Source organism: Cotesia glomerata, linkage group LG4, assembly GCF_020080835.1.
Source record: "Cotesia glomerata isolate CgM1 linkage group LG4, MPM_Cglom_v2.3, whole genome shotgun sequence".
NCBI classification, from domain to species: Eukaryota; Metazoa; Arthropoda; class Insecta; order Hymenoptera; family Braconidae; genus Cotesia; species Cotesia glomerata.
The window spans coordinates 13,474,587-13,498,302 of record NC_058161.1 but is presented as its reverse complement, the minus strand read 5'-3'; the positions used below and the strand labels follow the sequence as shown (position 1 = coordinate 13,498,302).

Here is a 23,716-nt window from a genome sequence, read left to right as displayed (position 1 = left end):
AAACTAAATTAAAAAAAAATTTTTTCAAAGAAAAAAACGTCTCAATGAATTAAAATTTGAAAAAGTTATAGCCATTTTTTTTTAATTCGTAGCTTTTGGTTGGATAAAAAAATCTGAAAAAATTCTGGAAACGTTTTTTATAAACGTTATTAGCAAGACATCATTGATTAAGATCGAATTGTTTTGCATATAATCTTAGAAGAAAAGCGCGTTCGAAAATTTTGATAAAGCAAGTTAAAAAACTAATGCCAAATTGGCAAATTAAAAAATCTAAATATCGAAATTATAAATAACAAAATTATTGCTTAAAAATCATCAGAGTCTATAATTATAATTTATATTGTTTTTCTACCAATTAATTGATGGTATTGTCATCGAACATATCTTATCGCGACCGTAAAAATCAATTAAATACCGGTAATAAGCTTATAATCTTATTCTTCATGTATACTAGACTCTTAAAATTTCATTCTCATAAAATCCAATGCGCTACTTCTAAATGTAAGCCACGTATATGACTTTTACAGAATATACCTTAAGGCGTTTTTGACACTTCAGAATTGTTAATTGATCATAAAGTGATGTTCTTCATACTATTAGAGCGTTTTGATTAGTTAAAGAAAAAAAGATTAAAAGAAAAAAAAATTTCATCACCACCTCCTCAATCTACGTCGTATAAAACATTATTATTTAGTGAAGAAACGTATTTCATCTTCGTTATAAGTATTCTACTTAAAGCCTGTTGATTTCACTTGCAAAATTCGAAGTTCAATTTAAAATGAGGTGGCATTTGATCGCCGCGGTCGTAATTATAGCTGTTTTCTTCTCGGAAGAAATTCTGGCTAAACCACCAAAATACAGGCCGCAAAGTACTAAAGTGTAAGTGTAATATTTGATTCAGGGGCATTCCATAGTAACTGGTTGGACATTTGACTCTGGAATTCCATCAATTATATACACTCTTAAAAATTTTTGTAAAATTACAAATCAGTGTATAGCATTGCGGAATAAAATACAATTCATATAATTTTCCAATACCTGTCAAGAAATTTACTAAGATGTATTGTAATTTTACAATCTTCATGTATAAACCTAACACGAATTGTAATATTACAGAAGCGTTAGTCAATTTTTAAGAAAAAACTTTTTAATTTTGCAAACATTATTTGTGATCTGATTCAGCATATTTGTATGTAAAATCACAAAAAAATATTGTAATTTATATTACAATAATCTCAGAAAAAATTCAAAAAGCTTTTTTTTATTTTTACAATTTTCATTGTAAAATTACACTGTTCAATGTAATGTTACCAGACAATTTTAATTATATTACACGAATTGTAATTCTACTTCACTGTTTTCCAATTTTAAAAACAATACTTTTCAGTTTCTTCCAAATAAATGAATAAAAATTTTGTTACTAAATCAGTTTAGTACTCCGTACTAAATCCTTCTATCAGTGTACAAATTAGTCAAATATAGACTTTTAATAATAAATTAGAATTAATTAGAGAAATCTTTTAATTTTCTCCTTTCGCATGGAATGTCCTCCAGATGTTAAAACCTAAAAACCTTTCCTTCACTAACAGGACAGTAGCAGTCTCCAAACCCAAAAACAAACCAGCGAATCGTCGCCCTGTAAGTACTTCAGTGACGCCATACAGACCTCAGAAATCTCTCTTTAAAGACGTTTCATCATTAGTAGTATCTCGCCCTGCCCCAGCCGCTGAATCATCATTGTCTTCTCACTTTTTACGACTCAAATTATCACCTTCTCGCCCATCATCATCATCACAGTCAGAGAACCCTTTAAAACCAACCATATCCGGAGGAGCAAGAACTACGTCTGAAGAACGATGGTCAAATATTCGGAATAAGCCAGACAAATATCAACCTAAGCAGCCGAACGCTATCAAACTTCCTATTTCTAGCAGAGTTTCTGTTTCTGGTTCGATTATCCACAAGCGTCCTGGTCGTCCCGGCCTGAAACCATCGCTCAAGGAGCTGTATGCATCTATAAAAAAACAACAATCTGAACAACCGGTTAGCAGAACGCCTTCGAGTACACCACGTCCAGTTCCTAATCGGCCAAACAGTCCACCACCAACTAACGCTAACAATCCGGTGGCTAACCGTCAACCAACTCCAGTTAACAATCCAGAACCTGGTCCTGTTTTTCAACCACCAGCTCCAGAGACTCTAGTTCAAATAGCAGCTGCACCAGCACCAGGATCCAAAGCAGCGCTTGGAGCACAAAAGAAGCTAGATAAAAAGGAGAGAGTCTTAAAGAGCAAAGGTAATGCACAAGCTGCACTTCAGCAGGTCAATGATGATGCGGGAACTTGCAAGGATCCAACTGCTCCAGCTAGTGCATGCTTTGACTTTTACATTCTTTCGGTATCTTGGGGTATTACAATGCAAGTCAGGCGACTTGGCAATACTAATATGATCAATAAAGCTGAATGGGGTGTTCATGGACTTTGGCCCGCAATGAAGAACTACGGCAAGCATCCAAAGCATTGCAATTTGAAAATACCCTATGATCCAAAACAGATCTTACCTATACAGGATGAGTTAGAGAACATATGGTTCTCAGCTAACGGAAGTCCGATGACTCACCAAGCCTTTTGGAGGCACGAGTGGGAAAAACATGGCACTTGTGTTGCAAGGTCGCCTCAGATTAAAAGTGTTAAAGATTATTTTGAAAAGGGCTTGGAACTTTTCGATCAAGTCGATGTTCAAGCTAAACTTAATGCCGCAAATTTTAGGACTAGAAGTGAGATGACTAATAAAGATATGCATCATGAAATTTCAAGAATTTTAGGGCACAGGGTTACTCTTAAATCGATTCATTACCCGGTAAGAAATTCTATGATCATGATTATGATAATTTATCAAGGTTCTCCTTAGTGATACTGAAATTTTTGGTACTTGCAGAGAACAAAAAAAGTTTTGCTGAGTGAAATAAGACTCTGCTACAACCATAACTTCCATCTTATGGATTGTCCACCAGATGCAAAGACGTTGAACCCTGGGAATCAGGACACAAATATAGTTTATGCTTTAGGGGTTCGCCAGATACCACGTAAGCATTAAATTTTTTATTTAATTTAATCCAGCCCAACGTTGGAATCTTGCATCGAATCAACATAGGTAACATGTGCTGGAGCAAGATTTAAGTACCAGTGTCTTGAGCAAAACCCCTAGTTGCTAGTGTCTTTTTCTACATATGGGTCTTGCTCAAGTTTATGTAGAAGGAACTGGTTCAAGATTTATATATACCTAGCTCAAGACATCTTGTGCAAGAATATGAGACAAGTCTAATGCAAGGTGTATTGAAAAACTTTCTGACGGATTTTTTGAATCAGAAACTCACAACAGACACTTACCCATGACTTGCTCAACATTTGCTCACGATCCGTAATTCTCAGTAATTTGTTCATTTCTAAAGCATTTGTCAACCAAAAACTTATAGCAAATGTTGAAGCGTGACTTGCTCAAGATTTGCTCAAGATGCATCAAGCATTATATATTTTATAGCACTTTTTCCCCTCCACTACTTGAAGATGTATTGATTCAGTGGTGCTCATTTTAAAATAATTTTGTTTTGATCGATAAAACAGTAGGTCTATACTCTAAAAGGTTAAGCTGAATGAGATCCACTGATCCTATAGTAAATATAGAAGGGGTAGAATGATGCGAACGGTCATTCGAAAACATTTGATCTTGAGCAGATCTTGAGCAAGTTTTGCACAAGTATATTCAGCATGTTTCTGGTGTCAGTCTTTCTCAAGAATTGATATAGTTAGTTTATCGATAAGCATTTTCAGATTTTCTCAATTTTCTTACACAATTCTTGAGCTATAATCTGGCCCAAAGTTCTTGTACAAGGCTTGTTCAAGACTTGTCAATTGAATTTGCTACAAGTATCTGGAGCAAAACCCATAGGTGGAAAAAGACACTAACAACTATCGAAATTGAGACCAGACTTGCTCAAGCCTTGAAAAAAATTGTTATATTCTTCGGTGCTACAAGTTCAACTATGAAAATAATAAGATAAGCTTTTGCGTCACTTTGTTTGAATACCTTAATCAATAAAATTTATATTTTTCAGCAAACAGAGGAAAAGCTTCATTATAATTCGGATAATCTAACATGGTACTCCATATTCATCAAAAATGATGTTTGATGATTAGCAGCTGTTATATCTATTGGTACTCTGACTTTGCCATGCCAGTCTCATCAGTCATCAATATGATTATTATTCATAAGAATATTGTATTTTTTTGTACTGGAAAAATATATTAATTAACGAAATTTGAACTATTAGTTACTATTTGAGCTTTTTATTTAACATATCATTTGAAGTTATGTTATATCTCAAAGTTATGTAAGTAATATTGAAATAAGTCTGCTTAGAGCATTAAAGATCCACTTAGTTCCCTTAGATGCGCAAATTTATCCCCACGAGTGCGGACACTTACCCTCAGTACGGGGTAAGTGTGCGCATTTAGAATCCTTCGGATTAATCCGTTTTTTTCCGGTGTTAAAGTTTTAGACTTTATTTCTTAATTTAATTATTACCTGAATAAACACTTCATCGGAGACATATTTTTATTTTCCTTTTATGCTTATCGTTTAATTTTGACACTAGTTTGAATGTTTAAGTGCGCACATTTGCCCCACATGACTCTGTAAGTCTTGAAAAGTTATTCTTCACGTTATCAACAACTAATAAAACTTCACCCGCGATTAATTAGTTTTTTACTCTCGCACTTTATCGTTGTTAAACTTAAATTCATAAGAAATGAATACAATTTTCACTTACTCACATTCAACCATATTTTTCTATACTCATCAATTCAATCTTAAGAAACACGTTTACAAATATTTAAAAAAGACATCATTCGAAAACTGACGTCAGATTCCGTTCAAAATCTGAATCTTCTGTAGTTATAGTTAGATACCTACTTAGATAATATTTCTTATGTTCGAACAGTCTAGGGTTCGAATCCTGGTCAGAGCTAGTTTTTTTTTTTTTTCAAACTAAAAATGTGTACAATTGACTATTAGATTTTCAACAATGTTTTTTTTAGTTGCATTATAAAAATTGTATAATATTTTTCCCCACTAATGAATAGTATTGACGTCAAACACTTATCTTATCATATTAAAATAATTAATTTAAACACCGATAACAATAACAAGCTTAATAATGGAGAACGATATCTTCTACAGCTACTCAACCCTTGAAACTAAAAAAATCCTACTCGTTAATTTGTATACAATACCTTCCAGCATATTTGACTCATAAAACATGGACGTCATTAGGTATAATTAAACGTTTTATCATACAGAATATTATTAGAACACTTTAATTCGTAATTGAAAGTGTCAGATAAAAATTATTATCACCACCTACTAAATCAACTTTGAAGCGGACGTCATTCCTATCAAGTATAAGAAGTATAATTCCAATTTTCCACCTTAGTCATTATTCTACCAAGGTATCGCCTGTGGAATGTAATTGCACAATTAGAAGTTCGAAAGTATTGAATCTAAAAATGAAGTGGCATATAATCGCTGCAGTTTTACTCACAGCAGCTTTCATCCCTAAAGAAATTCTGGCTAAGCCATCAAAAGCTAGATATCGAAGTAAAGGGTAAGTTTGAAGATTTATTTACTACCCTATCACAAAAATCCATATAGGAAATCAGCCTAGATTCCCACATAGCGTTTTCGGATAGATTCCCATATGGTTCCCATATAGCAATCTTTTACAAGGCTTGAGCAAGTCTGGTTTCAATTTCGATAGTTGTTAGTGTCTTATTCTACCTATGGGTCTTGCTCCAGATACTTGTAGCAAATTCAATTGACAAGTCTTGAACAAGCCTTGTACAAGAACTTTGGGCCAGATTATAGCTCAAGAATTGTGTAAGAAAATTGAGAAAATCTGAAGATTATTATCGATAAACTGACTATATCAATTCTTGAGAGACTGACATCAGAAACATGCTGAGTATACTTGTGCAAGACTTACTCAAGATCTACTCGAGATCAAATGTTTTCGAATGACCATTCGTATCATTCTACCCCTCTTATATTTACTATAGGATCAGTGGATCTCATTCAGCTTAAACTTTTAGAGTACAGACCTACTGTTTTATCGATCACCTTGCATTAGACTTGTCTCATATTCTTGCACAAGATGTCTTGAGCTAGTTATATATAAATCTTGAAGCAGTTCTTTCTACATGAACTTGAGCAAGACCCATATGTAGAAAAAGACACTAGCAACTAGGGGTTTTGCTCAAGACACTGGCACCTAAATCTTGCTCAAGCACATGTTACCTGGGTAGAAATCCATATTTCCTATTTTTTTGATAGGGCAGATTGAATCTAACAGAATTTTTTTTTTTTACAGAATTTCTAAAAGCTCAAAGCTTAAGAACAATCCAGCGAATCGTCGCCCTACAAGTACCTCAGTGACATCCTACAATCCTCGAACTTCAATATTCAGACCAATTCCATCAGCAGGACCATCTCTTCCTCCACCACCTCCACCATCACCTTCTTCTCACTTTGGAAGACTCCGATTATCATCCGGTTCTCAACCAACACGATCGAGAACACCATCACCGCAATCAAGCAGCCCTTCGAAGTCAACCGCATCCGGAGGATCAAGGAACACGTATCGTTACCAAAATCCATATGTTCCAACAGCGACAAACCCACTCCTAGCTGTGCAGCCTGGTATTGCTCACCTACCTATAACTTCGGGTACAGCTTCTGGAGTTAGTTTGGTAACTCGGAGGCGCCATGTTAAGGCACGGACATCGCTTCAGCAGCTGGGGACTATTTCAAGGAATTCACGATCTCAAACTCGAAGTATCAATCCACCACCTCTAGTTCGTAGTCCGTCACAGAATCCACCACCTCTACCTTCACTTCGGTTCCCTTCACCGCCTCCAGTTTATAATCCGCCAGCGAAACCACCACCAGCTTCAGCTACCAATCCGCCAGCTCAAGTTGGCAATCCTGTATCGGGAACTTCAGGGTCCCAACCACCACCTCAAGTTGGCAATCCTGTACCTGGACCTTCAGGGTCTCAACCACCAGCTCCAGCTGCTCTTGTCCAAGTAGGAGCTGCTTCAGCACCAGGATCCCGAGCAGCCGCAAAAGCGGCAAAGGCGCAAGCGAAGCAAAACAAAATCAACAAAATCAAAACTAACGCCCAAGCTGCGCTTCAGCAGGTCAATGCCAACATCGGAACTTGCAAGGATGTAAATGCTCCACCTGAAGCGTGCTTCGACTTTTTCGTTTTGTCAATCTCTTGGGGACCTGCGACGAAAATCAAGCGACTTGGCACTGCTGCTCCGATTAATAAGCCAAAGTGGAGCGTTCATGGACTTTGGCCTTCATTGAAAACCTACATGAAGCATCCAAAGCAATGCAATTTGAAAATACCCTATGATCCAAACCAAGTCTTACCTATACAGAATGAGTTGGAGGATAAATGGTTCTCAGCTAATGGAAGTCCCATGACCCACCAAGCCTTGTGGAGGCATGAGTGGGAAAAACATGGCACTTGTGCTGCAAGGTCGCCTCAGATTAAAAGTGTTAAACAATACTTTAAAAAGGGTTTGGAACTTTTTAATCAAGCTAATGTTCAAGCTAAACTCACTGCCGCTAACTTCAGGCCTAAGAAAGAGTTGACCAATAAAGACATGCATGATGAGATCTCAAGGATTTTAGGGCATAGGGTTACCCTCGAGTTTATTGACCATCCAGTAAGTATTTCTATGATCGTGATTATGACAATTTATCAAAATTTTACTTGGTGTATTGAAATGTATGTTACTTGCAGAGAACAAGTGAACTCTGGCTGAGTGGAATCAGGCTCTGCTACGACTTCAACTTCCTTCTTATTGATTGTCCACCAGCTACTAAGACGCTGAATACTGTGAACGAGAACACGAAGATGATTTATTCTTTATAAGGTTCTTTAACTACGGGAACTTTAAACAGATGTGTATTTTATTAAAAGACTTATTTAGTAGTAATAAAAGTTATTTATGGATTAATTATCGACTTATTGACTTCAAATCCAAGATTTGGGGGTACTCTTATTACCAATCCTAGCCCAAAGGCTTTTGCGTCAATTGCTTACGTTTGAATAACTGATAACAATCTTCGATTAATATAACGAACTGATAATTCGAATTCTTCAAAATAATTCAATTTTAACCTAAATGATATGAACATACATGATCATGTCTAAAACGTTAAATGTCTCAGATTTGATTCTGTTTGGTCATGTATAATCATATCTAAAGCGTTATATACTTCAAACCTGATCATGTGATAATGCATGATCATGTATGTTCGTGCATGATCAAATCTGAAGCGTTAAATACTTCAAACCTGATCATGCATGGCCCAGAAACACATAAATCGATAAAAGAATATAAAACCTTTCTTACTTTTCATACAAGTTCTATTCTTATAATTATATTACAGTAATTATACCCTGGTAACATGTGTTTCAGCAAGATTTAGGTGCCAGTGTCATGAACAAAACTCATAGTTGCTAGTGTCTTTTTCTACATATGGGTCTTGCTCAAGTTCATGTAGAAAAAACTGCTCCAAGATTTATATATAACTAGCTCAAGACATCTTGTGCAAGAATATGAGACAAGTCTAATGCAAGGTGCATTGAAAAACTTTCTGACGGATTTTTTGAATCAGAAACTCACAACAGACACTTTTATCCATGACTTGCTCAACATTTGCTCAAGATCCGTAATTCTCAGTAATTAGTTCATTTCTAAAGCATTTGTCAACCAAAAACTAACAGCAAATTTTGAAGCGTGACTTGCTCAAGATTTGCTCAAGATGCATCATGCATTATATATTTTATAGCACTTTTTCCCCTCCACTACTTGAAGATGTATTGATTCAGTGGTGCTCATTTGAAAATAATTTTGTCTTGATCGATAAAATAGTAAGTCTATAATCTAAAAGGTGAAGCTAAATGAGATCCACTGATCCTATAGTAAATATAAGAGGAGTAGAATGATGCGAACAGTCATTCGAAAACATTTGATCTTGAGCAAGTCTTGCACAAGTATATTCAGCATGTTTCTGGTATCAGTCTTTCTCAAGAATTGATATAGTTAGCTTATCGATAAGCATCTTCAGATTTTCTCAATTTTCTTACACAATTCTTGAGCTATAATCTGGCCCAAAGTTCTTGTACAAGGCTTGTTCAAGACTTGTCGATTGAATTTGCTACAAGTATCTGGAGCAAGACCCATAGGTAGAAAAAGACACTAACAACTATCGAAATTGAGACCCGACTTGCTCAAGCCTTGAAAAAGATTTCTATTTGAGTATTATTAAACAAAATGATTTCACAATGTTAAATACCTATAATAAATATGATTTAAAATGATTTACATGATTTGAGAAGATTAAAAATGTTTAGAAAGTTAATTCCCGGGAAAAACGGATTAGATCTGGCCATATATAAAAAGATCTAGTCAGATCTTTAAATTGTCTCTATCTGGCAAGACATGACCAGATATAACTTGATCTGACGAGATATACTAAAAAATTGTTTATATTAAATATTACAAGATCTGAATAGATGTATTCAGATCTGATCAGATATAAAAAATAATAGCTAAATAATCACACCAACAAAAATTACAATTTCATGGAATAATATCCAATGAATACTATTTTCTTTTTACACTTTGCGTATCTGTCTTGATTAATTACTAAAAAAAAAATTTTATTGTTTAAAAGCTAGTTGGAAATACCTACATGTATCAATTAATCTTTAACAAATATGTGATGAATATATTTCTCAATAAATAAATGGAAAAAATTAAAGACCCATTGTTATTCATTCTTTATGATTTACTACAATATATGTATAACTACATAATCAGAACTGATTGAATCTAATACTTTTGACAGCTCTGATATAGTTACATCTGGCCAGATATGATAAGATCTTTTCATTTCTAATGTATTTTCAACCCAGATATAGTTATATCTGTTTAGATCTGATCATCATGTCTCAAATCCCATATCTGGTCAGATATAAATGGATTTGATCGGATATAATTAGATATAATTATATCTGGTTAGATCTAAACCTTTTTCACCAGGTCATATCAAATCATTTTGTGTAATCAGTCTTAGTCATTAATTTGTATAGAATATCTGTAGGCATATTTGACTCATAAAACATGAACGTCATTCAGCTATCAAATACAAACGTATTGAATATAATCAGACGACTATTTGAATTCGTCATTGCAAGTATAAGAATAAAATTACTATCACCACCTCCTAAATCAACCTCAAATCAAACGTCATTCCTTTCAAGTATAAAAAGCAAATCCTAATTTCTCACCTTAGTCATTATTCTACTAAGGTATCTGTGGAATCTAATTGCACAATCAAAAGTTAGAAAGTATTGAATCTAAAAATGAAGTGGCATTTAATCGCTGCAGTTTTACTTATAACAGCTTTAATCCCCGAAGAAATTCTGGCTAAGCCATCAAGAAATAGGTCTCGAAGTAGAGGGTAAGTTTGTTAACCAGATTTATTGACGAGATGTTTGAATCTAACAGGAAATTTTCTTTTCTAACAGAAATTCTAATAGCTCAAAGCCGAAGAACAACCCATTATACCGCCGCCCTTCAAGTTCTTCAAAGACGTCCAACAACCCTCATACTTCTATGTTAGGAGCGATTCCATCATCATCAGTGCCACAATCTAATCCTACGACGTCAACTAAAGTCTTCAAACGAATCTCATATGTTCCAAAAACGACGAAGCAACTTCCAATTAGGCAATCGAATAACGCTAATCAACCTTCAACTTTGAGTAACACCAGACCTGGTCTGATTGTTCAGAACCACCCTGTAGGTCATGCTCGACGACCAACTCTCCAACAGCTGGGGAATTCTAGAATGAATCCACAAGTTCCAACTTCAGTTGGCAATCCATCTTCGGCGAATCCACAACCAGCTCCAGCTAACAATCCGCCAGCTCAAGTTGGCAATCCTGTACCTGGAACTTCAGGGTCCCAACCATCACCCCAAGTTGGCAATCCTGTACCTGGACCTTCAGGATCTCAACCATCAGCTCCATCTGCTCTCGTCCAAGCAGGAGCTACGATAGCAACAAGTTCCCGAGCAGCCGCAAAAGCGGCAAAGGCGCAAGCGAAGCAAAATAAAATCAACAAAATCAAAACTAACGCCCAAGCTGCGCTTCAGCAGGTCAATGCCAACATCGGAACTTGCAAGGATGCAAATGCTCCACCTGAAGCGTGCTTCGACTTTTTCGTTTTGTCAATCTCTTGGGGACCTGCGACGAAAATCAAGCGACTTGGCACTGCCGCTCCAATTAATAAGCCAGAGTGGAGCATTCATGGACTGTGGCCTTCTTTGAGGACCTACATGAAGCATCCGAAGCAATGCAATTTGAAAATACCCTATGATCCAAACCAAGTCTTACCTATACAGAATGAGTTGGAGGATAAATGGTTCTCAGCTAATGGAAGTCCCATGACCCACCAAGCCTTGTGGAGGCATGAGTGGGAAAAACATGGCACTTGTGCTGCAAGGTCGCCTCAGATTAAAAGTGTTAAACAATACTTTAAAAAGGGTTTGGAACTTTTTAATCAAGCTAATGTTCAAGCTAAACTCACTGCCGCTAACTTCAGGCCTAAGAAAGAGTTGACCAATAAAGACATGCATGATGAGATCTCAAGGATTTTAGGGCATAGGGTTACCCTCGAGTTTATTAACCATCCAGTAAGTATTTCTATGATCGTGATTATGACAATTTATCAACATTTTACTTGGTGTATTGAAATGTATGTTACTTGCAGAGAACAAGTGAACTCTGGCTGAGTGGAATCAGGCTCTGCTACGACTTCAATTTCCTTCTCATTAATTGTCCACCAGCTACTAAGACGCTGAATACTGAGAACGAGGACACGAAGATGATTTATTCTTTATAAGTTGTTCTTTAACTAAGGAAACTTTAAACATATGTGTATATTTTATTAAAAGACTTATTTAGTGTAATAAAAATTATTTATAGATTAATTATTGACTTATTGACTTCAAATCCAAGATTTGGGGGTACTCTTATTACCAATCCTAGCCCGAAGGCTTTTGCGTCAATTGCTTACGTTTGAATAATTGATAACAATCTTTGTAACCTTTAAATGCCTCTATCACATCCATATTACACTTTTACAATAATATAAGTAGATGTACACCGAGAGAACACTTAAATTAAACCATCTTTTACTTTCTAAAATCATTTCATGTTACTATTTAAAAAAAAAAAAAAATACGTTTTGAAAAAAATTTTACGTGGACGTCCTGATATCACCCCATTTTGGATGTATCAACGATTACTCCCGAACAAATTGATATTTCAAGACCGGACCTTTTTTAATCGTTTAAGAATTCGATGAACTGGGTCCGTATTTAATATCAGTGGCCTAGTTTACGTATTTTTTTTTTAAATTGAATTTTTATTAAAATTCACTACGATACAACGGTACAAAGACAAACGAACTCTTCTTATTTGTCACGTAAAAACTATGGCGCTACTTGATCAAGCTAGATTTTTTTAGACTAAGTGTGTATATGACAAGAAAAAAGGGCGCCGATATTTAAAAAAAAATTAAAAATAATCTGTGAGAAATTACTTAATTATAATTTTTTTTTTTTAATTAATCACACAATTTATTTTTTTCTTAAAAAATGAATGAGCGTTATGAGGCGTGCACTTTTGCATTTTCCAAACTTTTTTCAACTCCATCTATAGTAAGCAGAAATTTTAATTTTTTAGATAAATATAATTCGGTAGTAGAAGAGATATATTATCGGTGTTGATGAGTAAAGTTCATTAGCAAGGTCATTAATCTCCATTATTTTTAATATTAATTAGATTAAGATGAATCAAACCATTTAAGAGCAGTTATAGATAGAACCACTTGTCAACAACAACCAGTTTAAGTAAATTTAATTTTTCTACCTAATATAGTATTTTATTCTCAAATCTACGTAAAGAATACTTAAAAATTTTTAAATGAAGTGTCATTTAATTGTTGGAGTTTTAGTTGTTCTAACTTTGTTTCTCGATGGAACGTTCGCTGGACGAGGACGGGGGTCTTTTAATTTCCGTCGAGGTAAACCGTAAGTCATTTAGTAAAAACTTAAAATAAATTTTTATTGTTCTGTTTTCCATCCAGATGTTTACATTATATCATAATATATAATGAATATATTCAGTTAATTCTGTTATCCCAGGTAAGAAAGATTATGTATAATTGTATTGAGCAAGATTTAGGTGCCAGTGTCTTGAGCAAAACCCCTAGTTGCTAGTGTCTTTTTCTACATATAGGTCGTGCTCAAGTTTATGTAGAAAGAACTGCTTCAAGATTTATATATAACTAGCTCAAGACATCTTGTGCAAGAATATGAGACAAGTCTAATGCAAGGTGCATTGAGAAACTTTCTGACGGAATTTTTGAATCAGAAACTTACAACACACTTACCCATGACTTGCTCAAGATTTGCTCAAAATCCGTAATTCTCAGTAATTTGTTCATTTCTAAAGCATTTGTCAACAAAAAACTAACTGCAAATGTTGAAGCGTGACTTGCTCAAGATTTGCTCAAGATGCATCATGCATTATATATTTTATAGCGCTTTTTCTCCTCCACTACTTGAAGATGTATTGATTCAGTGGTGCTTATTTTAAAATAATTCTGTCTTGATCGATAAAATAGTAGGTTTATACTCTAAAAGGTTAAGCTGAATGAGATCCACTGATCCTATAGTAAATATAGAAGGGGTAGAATAATGCGAACGGTCATTCGAAAACATTTGATCTTGAGCAGATCTTGAGCAAGTCTTGCACAAGTATATTCAGCATGCTTCTGGTGTCAGTATTTCTCAGGAATCGATATAGTTAGTTTATCGATAAGCATCTTCAGATTTTCTCAATTTTCTTACACAATTTTTGAGCTATAATTTGGCCCAAAGTTCTTGTACAAGGCTTGTTCAAAACTTGTCAATTGAATTTACTACAAGTATCTTGAGCAAACCCCCTAGTTGCTAGTGTTTTTTTCGACATATGGGTCTTGCTCAAGTTTATGTAGAAAGAACTGCTTCAAGATTTATATATAACTAACTCAAGACATCTTGTGCAAGAATATGAGACAAGTCTAATGCAAGATGCATAGAAAAACTTTCTGACGGATTTTTTGAATCAGAAACTCACAACAGACACTTACCCATGACTTGCTCAACATTTGCTCACGATCCTCAATTCTCAGTAATTTGTTCATTTCTAAAGCATTTGTCAAGCAAAAACTTACAGCAAATGTTGAAGCGTGACTTGCTCAAGATTTGCTCAAGATGCATCATGTATTATATATTTTATAGCGCTTTTTCTCCTCCACTACTTGAAGATGTATTGATTCAGTGGTGCTCATTTTAAAATAATTCTGTCTTGATCGATAAAACAGTAGGTCTGTACTCTAAAAGGTTAAGCTGAATGAGATCCGCTGATTCTATAGTAAATATAGGAGAAGTAGAATGATGCGAATGGTCATTTGAAAACATTTGATCTTGAGCAGATCTTGAGCAAGTCTTGCACAAGTATATTCAGCATGCTTCTGGTGTCAGTCTTTCTCAGAAATCGATATAGTTAGTTTATCGATAAGCATCTTCAGATTTTCTCAATTTTCTTACACAATTCTCGAACTATAATCTGGCCCAAAGTTCTTGTATAAGGCTTGGTCAAAATTTGTCAATTGAATTTGTTACGAGTATCTGGAGCAAGACCCATAGGTAGAAAAAGACACTAACAACTATCGAAATTGAGACCAGACTTGCTCAAGCCTTAAAAAAGATTGTTAAATGGCTAAATATATATGAAATAAAGTCCTAAGGTGAAGTACTCAGTACTTGAACAGACTTTTCGAATTGTTGTAACACAAAATCCGTATATTTATTGTGAATAATATGCGCATGTTATTATTATTCAATGATACAATAATTGATTTCTGTAAATTTTTTCAATTATGAATCATAACAATTGGTTTTTTGTTAACTTAAAAGTTTACATGTCGAGAATAGCCGATAAATGCTATTTTTACATGAAAAAGGTACTTAACCGTAAGCCGAACAATCAGTAAAAAAAACGGTATACTATTTTAAGTAAAAAATAATTGTACCACCCAATGAAATATTCTTTTCTAAATAATACATATTTTTTGCAAATACATAAACTATAATTTTTATATTAATTAATTATAGAATTTAATAAAAATAAAATTCAAATTTTAGCGTCTAACTGTACCTTGAAATTTAAAAAGCGGTATCCAGAACATGAACAAGCTGGGGCCGTATAATTTTAACAGCACTCTAATCTCTAATAGGTTTATAGACTAGTGATGAGCATTGTCATTTGTATTAATTACTGCAAATTAAATAAGTTTTATAGCTAAAAATTAGTGTAGTTAAAAATTATTGAACGTTTTGAATAGAGTTTTTTTTATTTATAATTGAAAATTTGCTTTGTCATTCATAAAAAATCTAATTAAAAAATTAAATACAAATATTTATCATTTTTAAATGAACATATTAAATATTGATAGTATTATTTTTAATATCAATCAATAATATGTTATAATTCTTTAGATATTTCAATGAAACGTTGAAAATTTTTGGTGTGCCTTTTGGCATATATTTTATTAGTTAAACTACTCCCAGAGTGTCAAACTACTGCGGCTTGTCAGAATTGATTGTTCAACTATACTACTCCTTTTATAGTCTATCTTGAAAACGTTGTCAAAATATAAATATTCAATTTTCTTTGTTATTTTGCTAATCAATTCAAAATTGTTTATATTTTCATGAAAATCACTAATTTGCAATAATTTCATCTTTATATATTAAAAGTAGGGTCGAATACGTTTTACTTTGAAACCTGTTCAACTACTGGGTACTTTACCTTATATTGCTAGAAGACCTGGGTAACAATTCAAATATTTATGTATCAAGAATCATATTTTTAATCAACAAGCTTTCTAGGACTTCTAGAAATAATCAGGGTAATCACCGATCTCCAAGTCCTGAAGTAAGGCGCTTCAGCCCTCAGAATTCTCAGTTTAGACCAGTATCCCCAGAAGCATTATCACGTCCTGCGAGAGCTCCAACACCACCACCATCATCATCACCTTCTCGCTTTGGACGACTCCAATTATCACCAGCTTCTCGCTCACCATTACCATCAGTATCACAATCAGGCAACTCAGAAAATCCAATCAGCCCAGAAATATCAAAGCCGACGATTCAAGAGCAAGATTCAAAAATCCACAAAATTGCCAACAAATATTCAGATGAGCGATTGAACGTTGTAAACCAACATTTTATTCGTCCCAAAGCTGTTATACCTGATCGTAGTAAGCCTCCACCAACACTTGAAGAGCTGAAGAAGAATCCAAAGCATCCACAATTTAAGCCTCGAAATATCATTCCACCGCCCCTAGTTAATAATCCGCAAGCGAATCCACCACCTCTACCTTCGTATCAGTTCCCTTCACTGTATCCAGTTCGTCCACCACGAACTAGAACTACCAAACCACCAGCTAAAGTTGCCAATTCTGTACCAGGACCTTCAGAGTCTCGACCAACATCTATAACTGCTCTCGTTCAAGCAGGAGCTGCTCCAGCACCAGGATCCCGAGCAGCCCAAAAAGCGGCAAAGACGAGTAATATGAAACCCGGGTAAGAAAGACTATATATGGGTGATTCGCTGTAAGGACGTCTTAAATCTGTACAAAATTGTCCGACCAAACTATTTTTGATTTTATTAGAAAAAAATTTAACAAGGGCTACAAAATTATCAGCTTAATTATAATAAATAAACAGCCGAATTAATATTTGCTTTTTCGATATTTGTGTATCTTTTGCCATATAACATGACAGGGGATTGCTTGCCAGGGGACTGTTTTTTTTTTATCAAATTGAGAAAAATCAAGCAAACTATTTCAATGCATTTAACTTTTCAAGTTTTCAATCAATGTTTACATTAATTAGAATAATATTAAGACTTATGGATCGAATTTTATAAATAAATTATAAATAAAAATAGTTGCCAAGGGACTGAGTTTTCAAGTGGCCCAGACACATATTTCCAGCACAAACGGTGCTTTGACACTAAATAAAATGCCGATAAAGCGCTAACAGCCCTATGGTTACTAACTCGAGGCTATTTAGATCCTTATAAACCTTACAAAAGGTAAAATAACACGCTGGATTTTTTTTTTGGCTTTGAACTTTTGGCAGGGGACTGTTCTTAAAATGCCTGGGACAAACTTTGGTTTAATGAATTTAATGAAACAAATTAATTTTCGGTACTTTTTATTGAAGAAAATTGTTAGTTAACTAATTGAGTTTATAAAAATTATGGACCAAATTAAATATTATTGAAGAATAACTTAAAATTTAATCTTAAAGTTTTAATTTTGGGAATGGGACAGCCCAGGGGACTGTTATTTCGGTGGTTTACCAATTTATAGCAAAAAAACCAAAATTTATTTCATTTTAGTTTTCAATGCTCCAAATAGAAATGTTTTTTTACTTTCGTAATAAATTTTTTTTAGTAACAAAATAACAATTTTTCTAATAAAAAAATGCCTGGGACAGCAAAAAACATCCTTACAGAGAATCACCCATGGGGGATAATAATTACCCGGGCGGTTTTGAGAATGCCGTAAAAATACCGTAATTTTTCGGAATTTATGCTCATGCCGTATATTTACCGTTATAATTCGGTAATAATGCGGTTAAACTATAGTTGTTTTGGCCAGTTTTTATACTGTAATTATCCAGTATATATACTGCACTTATGCTGTACAGTTACCAAAAATATACTACACGGAGAGAAATTTATAGGAACCTTTTCAAAAATTATGGGAATGGTTCCTATAATAAAATGATCATTATAGGTATCAATCCTATGCTCATTATGGGAACCATACCCATAGTTTATTGGAAACGTTCCTATACAATAATGGAATAGCTTCAATATATTATGGGAATGGTTCCTATAATATTATAGGAATGGTTCCTGTACTATTAAAGGAATGGTTCCTATAATATTATGGGAATGACGCACATAATAATAGAAAAATGTTTATGTTCATAATAATGAAACAATCACTTCAAAAATATATAGTAATTATTATATATTTTTTTGCTAATAAATTTTTTTTTGTAAATAAAAATTGATCTTTCACTAGAGTGAAAAAATTTCTTTTTCATAATTTTTATTCACGTGTGTACTTAATTTTAAATTGTTTATTCCAACTCAGTTATTATTGTGTTAGATACTATTGAAAAATATTGTAGCAATTCTAAAGTTTCTCTAATAATAAGGATATTTTCTCACTATACAATTAGAGAAACAAAGCAGATGGAAATTTATTGTTTATTTTTACAATTTCATTTTATTTTTAAAACAAATTATTTATTTACAATACACATGTTGAATATTTATTAAATCCACCTTTTGGGTATGTAACTTTTATTGTTTATATGAACAATATTACTTATTTTACATATTTCAAATGATGTTATTAGGAAGCAAGTAAAATTATCGAAATTACTAATAATTTCAAATGCTTCAAAGTGGTCATCAAAGTCACAAATAACTTGAGTTGTAATGATAAATATCTTAATATTATTACACATCATCACTATAATATTATGGGAATGGTTCCCATAAAATTATAGGAATGGTTCCTATAATATTACAGGAATGGTTTCTATAATATCATAGAAACTATTCCTATATATTATGGGAATCATGCCGATATTACAGTTATAATTATAGGTATCGTTCCTATAATTATAGGAACCATTTCCATAATTATAGTAACATTTCCCAAAAATTATGGGTATAATTCCCATAATTTAAGTAATCGCTCCTAAAATGGTATAGGAAAACATTTCATTAAAATTATAGGAATGATTTCCATATTTTTCTCTCCGTGTACACAATTACCGCATTAGTGCCCAAATTTTACCCAAAAAATTCCAAATAATTACCGTAATAATACAGTAATTTTGCCGAATATTTTTTGATATAATGGACAATTATTAAAGATTTGGTTTTATTTTTAGTTCACTTCTATGTTAAAAATGAAAAATTTCCAATTTTGCTTTTTATTCTCCATCGCTACTTTGCAAAAACAAATACTGTTTTTTAATAAATACTAATGTAGAATATTATTTTTTAATTAGGTATTTAGCGGTAATGAATATAAAAAAATACATATGTTAAGTAAATATATTCTAATTTTAATTTCAATTTTTAATTTTTCACTTAGAAAATTGCAAATTTTCTAAAATCGAAAAGTTATATTGTTTCACATGTATAATTATATTATTTAATTTTAAATATGCTTATCGTAAGATGAGCGATGATGCTTAATGTATATAGAATAAGCAAAAAGAAAATATGGTATAGACCGGGTAGCTCAAATGGTAGAGTAGCCGACATGTCCTCAGGAGGTTCTGGGTTCGAATCCCAGTCCGAGCGTTATTTAATTTTACACCATTTTTTAAATCCACAGATTCGGTAGAATCTGGCGCCAAGTTCCGTTCAAATCCGTTGTAAACGGAGCGCCAGACTACCGACTGTGTTTACTGTAAGCAGAACGGTATTTCGAGGTTGCAAAATTTTATTTAATTATATGGTTCTCCTTTTTCCAAAATAATATATTATAAAAGTAATTTATACTTTATTTTACTGATATTAATTAATTATAATCAATTATAACACTTAATTCACTTAAAATTATTAAATTTTATCAGCACAAACTATAGTAAGCCCAGAAATTTCGATCCTGACTTTTTTTCGATGGGGAATATCAGCGCCACAGACTAGATAAAATAAAAATGTGTAGTAATCCTTCCTATAGACACGCAACTACAGTAAAAAGTGATTCATAGCTTGCATCTATGGCCGCCAGGGTGCACTGGAATTACATCTACATAAACTGTAGCTTTAAGGGGATAGTTTGCAGTAAAAAGTGCAGTCAACACGAGATTTAAGTTGTTATCAATTGTAAATTTTCATTATAATTACAAAAAATACTAAAATCCGAACAAAAACAGTTTCACTGTAAAAAAGTCGCACCAAGTCCACGTTCATAAGACTATTAGGAAAAAAAATTTTTTTTTTTACAAAAAGATACAAAATAAAAAAATTAAAAAATCCGAGTAACCGATATGATTGTTTATGATTTTCGGAAATTAAAAAAAATTTTTTTGTAAATTTAAAATTTAAAAAATAATTTTAGAACGTACTTTGTGTGCGTCATTGTGTATTTCAATTTTTAAAGTCCTAGTAAATAGATTTTACGAATTTCATTAAAAGTAAAATATTTTGCAACCGCGCACACTAAATACGTTCTAAAATTTTTAATTTTTAAATTTACAAAAAATTTTTAATTTCCGAAAATCATAAACAATCATATCGGTTACTCGGATTTTTTAATTTTTTTATTTTGTATCTTTTTGTAAAGAAAAAAAAAATTTTTTTTCCTAATAGTCTTATGAACGTGGACTTGGTGCGACTTTTTTACAGTGAAACTGTTTTTGTTCGGTATGGTTTTAATACATTCATTTTACCGCCTTATTACCATAAATATGCCGCATTTTCAGCGTAAATATTTCGCATTTTGAGCGTAAATGTTCCGTAATGTTTCGATAAAAAAACTGACCAAAAGAACCGAAAAAATACCGCATTAATACTGTATTACTGCGATATTTTTTCGGCATTTACAAAACCGCTAGGGTATATATAATTATAATATATATATATATATATATATAATTATAATAATTAAATATGCGCATATATAATTATTAAAAAATATTGCATCCAATTATATATTATTATATATAATTACATATAATTTTATATAAGTTATATATAATAACATATAAGTATATATAATTATATATAAATTTTTTTACCCGGGAAACAGAATCAGCAAAAGCGAAACTAAGGAACAAGCTACGCCTCAGCAGATCAATGCCAATATTGGAACTTGCAAGGATAAAAATGCTTCAGCTGATAAGTGCTTCGACATATTAATTCTTGCACTCTCTTGGGGCCCTGCGACGAAAGCCTTGCGATATGCCATTGAGTCTCCGATTAATAGAGCAGAGTGGAGCATTCATGGATTTTGGCCTTCATCGAAAAACAACGGACGTGTTCCATTCAGCTGCGATTTGAAAAAAAAATTCTATGATCACGAACAAATCTTACCTATAAAGGACCTTCTGAAAGAAAACTGGCTTTCACTTAACGGGTTTTCTAGGAGCAACCGAGAATTTTGGGAGCATGAATGGATAAAACATGGCACATGTGCTTCAAGGTTGCCTGCAATGAAAAATGTTAGACTATACTTTGAAAAGACCTTGGAAATTTTTTATAAAGCCAATGTTTACGCTAAACTTACTGCTGGAGGCTTCAGGCCTAGGACAGTGATGACCCAAAAAGATATGCGAGATAAAATCTCAATGATTTTAAAGCAGAGGGTTAATATCGCGATTCAATATCACCCAGTAAGTATTTCGATTGGGGTCATTCTATGTCAATTCGACAAATAGTTGGAATCGACCCCTTTCAATTTGGACAAATTTTGGTCTCAAGATTTCTTTTATCATATAACAAAGTTCTGCCTAAGAAAAAAATATAAAAAATTTTTTTCAAAAGATGTACAAATTCAAAATTTTGCAATTTTTACAATTTTTCAATTTTGTTTTTGTAATATCTCGAACGATATTATAGATACAGGAATGGCCTTTTGTTTGTTTGAAAGGGAACACTTAGGGCTATTGAAAAAAAAAATATTTTGAAAAGAAATTTTGACAAATGCCAAATTTGTCAAATTTTGAATTTTAGAACAATCGTTAAAAATTAAGTTTGCAGTTAAAATTTTGGCTCAATTTTTTTTGTTAAATACCTTGTACTGATCTTAAAAGATGCTGAAATTTTTAGAAGGGTGTTTTTTTTTTTTCAAAAATATGAATTTTTGAATTTCCAAAAAAAATTTCTTTTCGTTTTTTGCAATTTTTAATTAAGGAGATCCACGGGAAGTAGTCAAATTTTTAAAAGTTCCTGAAAATTTGTAAATTTAATCTACGTAGCCTAATAACTAATAAAAAAATTAAAAAACAGTAGCTTTCCGGGATATTTAATCAAATGATTAGATTTGAAAATTGTAATTTTTACATGTTAGTGGAGATTCCACCAGCCGTGTATTTGGTTAAGAATTTAATGCAATTAACGATTTAAAAAAAATTTTATTTTCATTGAATTTGATTGAAAAAATAATAAGCTAAAGATTAAGACAATAAAAAAGTAGCTTTCCGAACGTATTACGGAGATATTATAGATGTTTTATGAAAAATCACTCGGAACTTCCGTTCTTCAAAGTATTATAATTGACTTGGCAACACCGCTTGCACAGTGTTACTCAAAGCATAAGTAACCAAGGTTTTTTAAATGCTAGAAGATCTTAGTCATTTTAGTTAGACATTAAACATAAATAAATTTTAAGGTTAGGGAACTCTTGCGGTGTTGCCAAGTGTATACCGGTAATTCAGAATGCTACACTTTTTATTAGTCAATTAAATGTTAATAATTATTTAATGAGTAAATTTATCGGAAATTTCCTCAAACTGTTATTAATTAATTTAAAAATTAATTTTAAGATGCACAACAAAAGTATTTTTACGTATTACTTTTTCATAGATATTCTTTACACTAGATTCTGAACACCCTTCTAAAAATTTCAGCATCTTTTAAGATCAGTACAAGGTATTTAACAAAAAAAATTGAGCCAAAATTTTAACTGCAAACTTAATTTTTAACGATTGTTCTAAAATTCAAAATTTGACAAATTTGGCATTTGTCAAAATTTTTTTCCAAAATATTTTTTTTTTCAACATCCCTAAGTGTTCCCTTTCAAACGAACAAAAGGCCATTCCTGTATCTATAATATCGTTCGAGATATTACAAAAACAAAATTGAAAAACTGGAAAAATTGCAAAATTTTGAATTTGTACATCTTTTGAAAAAAATTTTTTATATTTTTTTCTTAGGCAGAACTTTGTTATATGATAAAAGAAATCTTGAGACCAAAATTTGACCAAATTGAATGGGGTCGATTCCAACTATTTTTCGATTTGACATGGAATGACCCATTGTCATGATTATGATAATTTATCAAAATTTCATATGGTGTATTGAAATGAATGTAATTTACAGAGAACAAGCGAGATGTGGCTGAGCGAAATAAGGCTTTGCTACGACCTCCACTTCAATGCTGTAGATTGTCCACCAAATCGCGCGTCGCAGATGGCTGATAAGGAGAACTTAATGATAATTTATTCTTTATAAGTTTTTCTTTAACTAAATGAACTTTCAAGAGAATAAAAGAAAATTCGAAAAAGCTTAATCCTTATTTATCCTTTTTAATTCTAAAATAATGTTGTAATTTCTGTTTTTAATATTTCAGGCATGATAAAATTTGCAGCGGTTAACACTTCAAACCTGATCATGGATGGCCCAGGTAACATGTGCT

At 32.7% G+C, this 23,716-nt stretch overlaps 2 protein-coding genes across 2 annotated transcripts; both read left to right on the top strand.

Moving 5' to 3' along the window:
- The first annotated feature begins 93 nt into the window (after nt 1–93).
- Nucleotides 94–2,925, top strand: LOC123263544 (proteoglycan 4-like). Its single transcript, XM_044726403.1, has 2 exons — nt 94–879; nt 1,590–2,925. The coding sequence occupies exons 1-2, from the start codon at nt 779–781 to the stop codon at nt 2,908–2,910; spliced, it is 1,422 nt and encodes a 473-aa protein (XP_044582338.1). The 5' UTR covers nt 94–778; the 3' UTR covers nt 2,911–2,925.
- Nucleotides 2,926–5,564: 2,639 nt separating this feature from the next.
- Nucleotides 5,565–23,590, top strand: LOC123263097 (serine/arginine repetitive matrix protein 1-like). Its single transcript, XM_044725634.1, has 5 exons — nt 5,565–5,662; nt 6,425–6,925; nt 16,617–16,838; nt 21,110–21,692; nt 23,401–23,590. Exons 1-5 carry the CDS (start codon nt 5,565–5,567, stop codon nt 23,530–23,532), a joined length of 1,536 nt encoding a protein of 511 aa, XP_044581569.1. The 3' UTR covers nt 23,533–23,590.
- The last annotated feature ends 126 nt before the right edge of the window (nt 23,591–23,716 follow it).

What these genes read in the sequence shown, in the direction of transcription:
- LOC123263544 (XM_044726403.1), top strand. Translation starts at nt 779, where the DNA reads ATGAGGTGGCATTTGATCGCCGCGGTCGTAATTATAGCTGTTTTCTTC. An exon ending in AGGCCGCAAAGTACTAAAGT is followed by an intron (nt 880 to 1,589) that starts GTAAGTGTAATA and finishes CTTCACTAACAG; the next exon opens with GACAGTAGCAGTCTCCAAAC.
- LOC123263097 (XM_044725634.1), top strand. Translation starts at nt 5,565, where the DNA reads ATGAAGTGGCATATAATCGCTGCAGTTTTACTCACAGCAGCTTTCATC. An exon ending in GCTAGATATCGAAGTAAAGG is followed by an intron (nt 5,663 to 6,424) that starts GTAAGTTTGAAG and finishes TTTTTTTTACAG; the next exon opens with AATTTCTAAAAGCTCAAAGC. An exon ending in ACGAGTAATATGAAACCCGG is followed by an intron (nt 16,839 to 21,109) that starts GTAAGAAAGACT and finishes CCCGGGAAACAG; the next exon opens with AATCAGCAAAAGCGAAACTA.